General features: G+C 42.0%; 1 protein-coding gene across 1 annotated transcript; it reads right to left on the bottom strand.

Annotated features, from left to right (window-relative positions):
- Positions 1-7,746: 7,746 nt before the first annotated feature.
- On the bottom strand, positions 7,747-8,352 carry LOC116989745 (histone H3-like). The gene has a single exon (XM_033047340.1). The coding sequence runs from the start codon at positions 8,293-8,295 to the stop codon at positions 7,885-7,887; it is 411 nt and encodes a 136-aa protein (XP_032903231.1). The 5' UTR covers positions 8,296-8,352; the 3' UTR covers positions 7,747-7,884.

Genomic DNA, 8,352 nt, shown 5'->3' on the forward strand with positions numbered 1-8,352 from the left:
TTGAATGAATGTGTGACAATGAGTAGAAAGCTGCTAAAAGAAAAATCTAAAGAAGAGATGCTGGTCGGTCAAGACAAATGTATGCAGGACCGATTACAATTAGGACACTTCAGTATAGTCCAGCATGGAGCCTTCTTCACTGAGCAATGGACAAAGGGTTATGCATTGCAGAATCTCATGAAACAACAAGAGCAAATAAATAATCAGAGAAGGTAAACTGAACAGCAGAGGAAGCTGCTAGAAAATGGAAACTTGCAGCCATGGGTCAGATCCCACCTACAAAGAGGAAAAAAAAAAAATACATGAACCAGAAAATGATAACTCATAAAGCAAGGGTTAATGTATTTGGTTTAAGTATAATACCATTGTGCAACAGTGTATTATTCAATGATGGGTAGGAAAAGAGCATATACCGTAAAGGTGAAATGGACTTAAAAGAGGAGGACTGCGGTGTATGTAACAGAAGTGGTATTACCTGCCTCCAAGTTAAAGGGGGAGGAGTGTTATGTATGTAATAGAAATAGTGTTACCTGCCTCCAAGTTAAAGGGGGAGGAGTGTTGAGTATGTAATAGAAGTGGTGTTACCTGCCTCCAAGTTAAAGGGGGAGGAGTGTTAGGTATGTGAGAATTAGCATATGTAATTAGTGTCTTGTGATATCTTGTGCAAGTACGCATGTGCAGGGGAGACTCAAGGTGGCGTCCTGCAATAAAGAAGCTTGTAAGATCACTCCCGTGTCCGAGCCTTTATGCAAGTCTGTTCAAAGCATCCTAATACACAACACATATTATAAAGTATAGTTACATATTATAGTAAAAATAATTTTTCATATACATCAATCATATATTATTAAAATTTTCAATTGTCGATTAATTCTGCTTCTAGTGTTTTTTTTTATATAGATAGAAAGAGAGAGAAAGAGAGAAAAAAGAATTTAAAATATCAAAAAAGAGAAAAGGTGGAATTAATTACTTATAATATGTCATTGGAGATAAGTTCGTAGATAAAGTATAACTTTTCATCTAATCCTGAGTTCAAGCTTCAGTTGGGTTTTCGTGCTGGGCCAATCTATCCCTTGTTCTTGTTTGTCCATTAAGACAAGTCTAATTCTTTCTAGATGTAGGGTCTCCGACATTTCCACAATCCACATTTCAATTGTGGGGGTTATAGGGCCATTCCAAAATTTTAATATAATTTTTTTCCCAGTTATTATACTCTAGTCGAGGAAGTTTCTTTTGCTTGTTGTGAGTGTTAAACTTTGTTCTGATATCCCAAGTATTATTAATTTTGAGTCTGGATCCAATTTAGTATTAACAACTTCAGAAATTATTTCAAAAATATCAGTCCAGAAATTTTTATTTTTTGTACAATTTGCAAAAGTATGTGTTAAATTGGCCTCTAGATGCAGACATTTATCACAAATAGGAGAAATATGTGGGAAGTTCTATTTAGTTTTATTTTGGAGTAATGTAATCTGTGTAAGACTTTAAATTGTATTAAAGCATGTCTGGCATTTAACGAGCATTGATGTATATGTTGTAAACTTTCGTCCCAAATATGTTTCGTTATAGGATGACCTAATTCATTTTTCCATGTGTATCTATATAGTTCCATCGGTGGTACCTCGTTGTTTAAGAGGGTGTTATAAATATAAGCAATTAATTTTTCAGTGTTAGGATGCTTATTCAAACATTCATCAAGTATTTCTGGTTCCCTAGTCCTATAAACTTGTGTATTAGATTTAACATAATCTCTAATTTGTAGATATCTGAAGAAATTGTTTGAGTGCAGTCCATGATTCTGTTGTAACTCTTGAAATGAAAGAAAGATGCCTTTCCTATAAAGATGTCCAATCTTTTTAATTCCATAATGTTTCCATTGTGTGAAACCTTTATCCAATATGGATGGCTTGAATAAAGGATTCTTTACAATGGGAAGACATAGTGGTATATTATTCAATTTTACATTTTTTAAAAATTGTTTCCAAATTCGTATTCCACTATGTATTATAGGGTTTTCCTTATAGTTTTTTTTGTGCAGTTTTGTGGAAGCAAATATAATCGAACCAATTTCAAAAGGTAAACAGTCTTCCTTTTCCATCCTTAACCAATCTGGTTGTTGATCCATTTCTTCCAGCCAGAAATTCATGTTTTTAATATGGACTGCGCTTCCCAGACATAAAACAAGAAATTTGGCAAGGCCAAACCTCCATTTATCTTTGACTTACATAAATGTTTTTTACTTATTCTATGATGCTTATAATCCCCTATAAAGCTTGTAACAATGGAATCGAATTTTTTGAAAAAAAAATTTGGGATATATATCCGGGATTAATTGAAATAGGCACAGTATTTGCGGTAAGAAGATCATTTTTATAGCATTAATTCTACCAAGCATTGAAATGGGAAGTGTTTTCCAGTACTGAATATTCTTGTGTAGTTTATTCAGTAAGGGTGGAAAATTTAGTTTAAATAAAGAGGTATATGTCTTAGTTTCATAGATTCCTAAATATTTAAATTTATCTTTAACTATTTTAAAAGGGGATTGTTGTAATGTATGTAAATTCAATTTTGTTATTGGCATTGTTTCGCTTTTATTCCAATTAATTCTATCCAATTTACATCTTTAAAAAATCAATAAATGGAGACCATATTCTAGCAAATAGTTCTGATTTGTCAATTTAGAATTTTTTTCCAAATGTAAGGTCTCAGACATTTATGTAATCCACATTTTAATTGTGGGGGTTGTTGGGTTTTTCAAAAATCTTAGTATTAATTTTTCCTTAGTAATTATACTGTAATCAAGAAAATATATTTGCTTTGTAATAAGTTTTATACTTTGTTCTGATATTCCCAATATTATTAATTTTGGATCGGGATCCAATTGAACATTAACAATTTCAGAAATAATTTTTGAAATAGCCATCCAAATTTTTTTAATTTTTATACAATTTACCAAGGTATGAGTTAAGTTGGCTTCTAGGTATTGACATTTATCACAGATAGGTGAGATATTTGGAAAAATTCTGTTTCATTTTGGAGTAATATCATCTATGTAATATTTTTAATTGTATTAAAGAGTGTCTGCTGTTTAACGAACAGTAATGTATATGCTGTAAGCTTTCATCCCATATATCCTTCGTAATCTTTTAAAGAGACTGACTGGGACTGGGACATGCTGATGGAGCCACAGGAATTCAACAGCAGTATGGACATCAACAGGATGGCTGAACGCATAACGGACTACATCAACTTCTGTAGGGATGTTGTTGTGCCAGTAAAGGGCCTGTCCCACAAGCATGCGACTGCGTGACCTAACGTGGTCGCTTGAGCCGTACGGCCTCGCAGGGCCGTTCCCACTTTAATCGCCGGAGCTGTATGGAGTTGTGCGGAGCTGGTCCTGACATCGCGCGGGGCTCTGGAAAACTGAGTGTTCAGAAATTACGAGCAGCAACGGCCTGCCGGCCCACAGCCGCCTTGAGGCCGTACACACCGTCTTGACGGGCATACGCAGCGTCTTGACACCGTACGTCACGCGCGAACTTCCCGCGGACTTCACTCGAACTTCACGTCACTCACGCGACTTTCGCGCGACCCACGCTTCTGGTTTGGTCGCGCTCGCCGCATGCAGTCGCATGCTGGTGGGACCGGCCCTGTATGGGGATCACTCGACCTCCGCGCAACTGCCGCATGGCCCCCGCTTCCGGTTTGGTCGCGCTTGCCACATGCAATTGCATGTTCGTGGGACAGGCCCTTAAGAACTGTTTGTTGCTTTCCCAATAACAAACCTTGGATTACTAGCAATATCAAGAGCCTCCTAAACGACAAAAAGGAGGCTTTCAAGGTTGGTGACCGGGAAAAGATCAAGAGGGTACAGCATGACCTGAAAAGGAGCATGAAGCAGGCAAAAGGGGACTATAAAAGGAAGCTGGAGAGGAAACCGCAGCACAACAACATCAAAGAGGTGTGGAGAGGAATGAAGACCATCACTGGCTTCAAGAAGAGAAGCCTGCCGTCAGGAGACGTGGATAAGGGCAATGAGTTCTATAACAGGTTTGATCTGGTATCCCCTCCCACCTCTACAGGTGCAGCCTCTCCCTCACCATCACCTCCACGAGGCAGCCCCCCTAACACCACACCTGCAGCACCTCCTATGCCGGCATCCTCTCAACTGTTCTTCACGGTGGACGAGGTGAGAGCTGAGCTGAGGAGGTTGCGTCCTGGTAAAGCAGCTGGCCCTGACGGTGTATGTCCCAGGCTACTGAAAGACTGTGCGGCTCAGCTGGCGGAGCCTCTCCAGACCATTTTCAACCTGATTCTCCAGTCAGGGATGGTACCAGGTCTGTGGAAAACATCATATCTTGTGCCGGTTCCCAAAGCAGGGCGACCGATCGAGATCAACAACTACAGATCAGTGGCCCTTACATCTCATATCATGAAGACAATGGAGCGGCTACTCATTCGTCTCCTCAGACCACAAGTCGAGCACGCACTCGACCCACTACAGTTTGCATACCAGGAGAACATTGGGGTGAATGATGCAGTCATCTACATGCTGCACCGGATCTATTCCTTTTTAGACGAACCAGGTGGCTATGTGAGGATTATGTTCTTCGACTTTTCAAGTGCGTTCAACACCATCCAACCCCTGATTCTGAAAGACAAATTTGAGAAGATGGGGATGGACTCCACCTTTATCTCCTGGATATACAACTACCTGACGGGTCGACCACAGTTTGGGGGACTGTGTTTCCGGGACAGTGGTGTGCAATGTTGGAGCTCCACAGGGAACGGTTCTGGCCCAGTTCCTCTTCATCCTGTATACTGCAGACTTCAATTATAAGTCTGACACATGCCACGTACAGAAATATTCAGATGACAGCGATTGTGGCATGTGTAAGGAACGGTAATGAGGAGGAATACAGGAACTTGACCAGTGCCTTCTGTGCCTGGAGTAAAGAGAACTGTCTTATCCTGAACACAACCAAGACTAAAGAGATGGTTGTTAACTTTGGCAGGTTCAAGGGGGCTTCAACCGGTCAACGCTGCAGGGACTGACATTGAGGTGGTGCAGACATTATAAATACCTTAGAGTGCTCCTGGATAACAAACTGGACTGGTCTGTCATCTCTGACGCCCTCTACAAAAAAGGCCGGAGCAGACTCTTTTTCCTCAGAAGGCTCAAATCCTTCAATGTGCGTAATAATATGCTGCACATGTTTTACAACACTGTGGTTGCAAGTGTTATTTTCTACGCGGTTGTCTGCTGGGGCAACAGCATTAGTGCAAAAAAAAAACAAGAAGCTCGACAAACTGGTAAAATGAGCTAGCTCAGTGCTGGAGGGGAGAGTGGACTCTGGGATGGATGTGCTTAAGAGGCGTATGAGGCACAAGGTTCAGGTCATCCTGAAAAACCCCGGGCATCCCCTCCATGTATTTCTGGAGTGTCAAAAGAGCACTCGGAGCAACAACCGGCTCCTCTCCTTGCACTGTAGAATGGAGCGGTTCAGGAGATACTTCACCCCTGCCATTAGATTTTATAATTCGGACAGCTAGGCTGTAGGGGGATGCATTTTTGCATGTTTTTATTTTTAATTGTTAATTATTGTTTTTTTAAGTATTTATTCCTCTCAGGTAGTGTCCACATTGTATTTTATGTATTTTCTGTCTGCGTTCGTTTTGAATGTGTGGGTTTGTTGGTTGGGGGCTTCTGGACATCTGAATTTCCCTGAGGGGATCAATAAAGTATTTATTATTATTATTAGAAATGGGAATGCCCCAGGTTAACATGAACAGTGCTCAGAATCCCTCGATGTAAATTAATATGTTTATTACTTGTTTATTACTTATTATGCGAGGACTTTATTACTTGGAGTGCAGAAGACGGAGGGGTGATCTAACAGAGGTGTATAATATTATGAGGGAAGTGATAGGGTGAATGCAGAGTATTTTACTCAGAGTCATAAAATCATGAACCAAATGACACTGGTAAGAAGGGAAAGATTTAATAGTAACCTTGAGATTTGTTTTCGTTCGTTCAGTATATGGAACACACCTGCAGAGGAGGCAGTTGAGGCAGGTACTACAACAATATTTCAAAGATATTTCGACAGGCACATGGAGAGTAAATATTTAGGGGGACATTTGGGCAAATTCGGGCAGGTGGAACATACGAAGATGGGTCATTTTGGTCAGCATTGACAAGTTGGAATGAAGGGCGTGTTTGCATGCTGTATGGCTCCAGGTCACTTAAGTAGGTAGTGGCATCATAGGTAGCAAATATGGTTTATCAAAAATTACAGCAAAATTGTATCATATTGCTATTCAGAAATATAAACAGATTTAAAGTGATTATTTATTATTGGAAAAATGCAAAAATTCAAATAGTCAATTATAATTATAATATGATTAAATTGTCAGGTCAGTGTCTGACACTTGTATGCTAAGTAAATAATCAGTGTCTGACACCTGTATGCTAAGTTTTATTCATGAGTTCTTGCCCGTCTTCTGTTATCGACAAAAAATAACATGTTGGTCAACCTTTTGCATTATTCTAAGTGGCATTGAAAAGAGGCTTTGGATTGTGGTCGGGTGAAATTTTATACTTGCAGCTGGTATATTTGGCGACTGCTTTTGTTCCTTCAAAAACGGCGTGCTTGGCCAGTTCCTCATGCAGCAGCAGGCGGGCGGCAGTCTGGATCTTCCAAGAAGAGATCTGTTTACTGTAATGGATAAGGTGGGAAGCTTTGGAGGCGATGCACTCGAAGATGTCGTCGACGAAAGAGTTGATGAAATTATGGCAGAGGAAAATATGCCCGTATCCAGTGGGAGAATCTAGTCATAGCCTGAAAATTAAAGGAAGTTATTTTAGGAAGATGATAAGAAATTCTTTAGTCACAGGGTGGCGAATCTTTGGAATTCTTTGCCACAGAAGGCTGCAGAGATCGTCATTTTTAAGGCAGAGATAGATAGATTCTTGATTTGTACAGGTGTCTGAGGCTATGGGGAAACAGCAGGAGAATGGGGTTAGAGGGGGAAATAGATCAGCCATGATTGAAGGGCAGAGTAGAATTGATGGGCCGAATGGCCTAATTCTATTCCTATTTCTTATTACCTTATCCGGATGAACATGCTTCAACACTTTGTACATGTAGATACTGTAACTCTAACTCCTTGATTTTCTACACCTGTATTTAGTGGGCCCCCTTTTATGTGTTCTGTCCTTTGATACTGATTGAAGCATTGTGCGGAAAGTGTGTCTGTGCACGATTTAATAGCTCAATGTATGCAAATGAGGAATCAGAAAGAGAAGCATTCCAACCAGCGCCAAACTTCCTGTTCATCGCGGTGTGTGGCTGTATCACATTGGCTTTGCACTGTGGGATTGTTTTAGACAGCGCTCCCCCGCTTGCCATGGCCCCCGCCTTTGCGATGTGTCTGTACTGCTCTGACAGTCACCATTCCAGTTCCGGTTTTTCAGGCGACTGCCGACAACTTGAGTCGCCATCAGTCCACTGAAAAATCGCCTAAGTGGGACAGGCCCATAATAGAATTCACCCACATCTGGCGACAACCTACGACAAGAAAGATTGTCGCCACTGTCGCCCATAAAATCGCCTAAGTGGGACATGCCCACAATTTACTCTTGATACAGAAAGTGCTGGAGTGGAACTGACAACATATCTGGAGATAATTTAGTCTCCCGAAACACTGAAATCAGCTGGTTCGGAGTCCGCTCAGCAGCGGTCAATGCGCCATCATTTCAGCTAAAACCCTACAGAAGGATGGGGACAAAATACAACTGCACATTGACGGCACAGCTCTTTCTGCTGCCGGGTCGGTGGCTCTCAAAAGAGCCGCTTGTTGTCCGTGATGCCGAGGCCGCGTTCAGGCGCGCTCCCCACGGATGCGGCGGGCCAGCTGGATGTCTTTGGGCATGATGGTGACTCGCTTGGCGTGGATGGCGCACAGATTGGTGTCCTCAAAGAGCCCCACCAGGTAAGCCTCGCTGGCTTCCTGCAGGGCCATGATGGACGAGCTCTGGAAGCGCAGGTCTGTCTTGAAGTCCTGAGCGATCTCCCGCACCAGGCGCTGGAAGGGCAGTTTGCGGATGAGCAGCTCGGTGGATTTCTGGTAGCGCCGGATCTCTCTCAGAGCCACGGTGCCGGGCCGGTAGCGATGAGGCTTCTTCACTCCGCCCGTGGCTGGGGCGCTCTTCCTCGCTGCTTTGGTCGTCAGTTGTTTGCGAGGAGCTTTCCCTCCGGTCGACCTGCGCGCTGTCTGCTTGGTCCGGGCCATTATCTTTCAACAGTGAGAGCTCAGTGTGATACAGGGACTGGAATGACGGAGCCGGCT

The sequence above is a fragment of the Amblyraja radiata genome, chromosome 29 (genome assembly GCF_010909765.2).
Source record: "Amblyraja radiata isolate CabotCenter1 chromosome 29, sAmbRad1.1.pri, whole genome shotgun sequence".
Lineage (NCBI taxonomy): Eukaryota > Metazoa > Chordata > Chondrichthyes > Rajiformes > Rajidae > Amblyraja > Amblyraja radiata.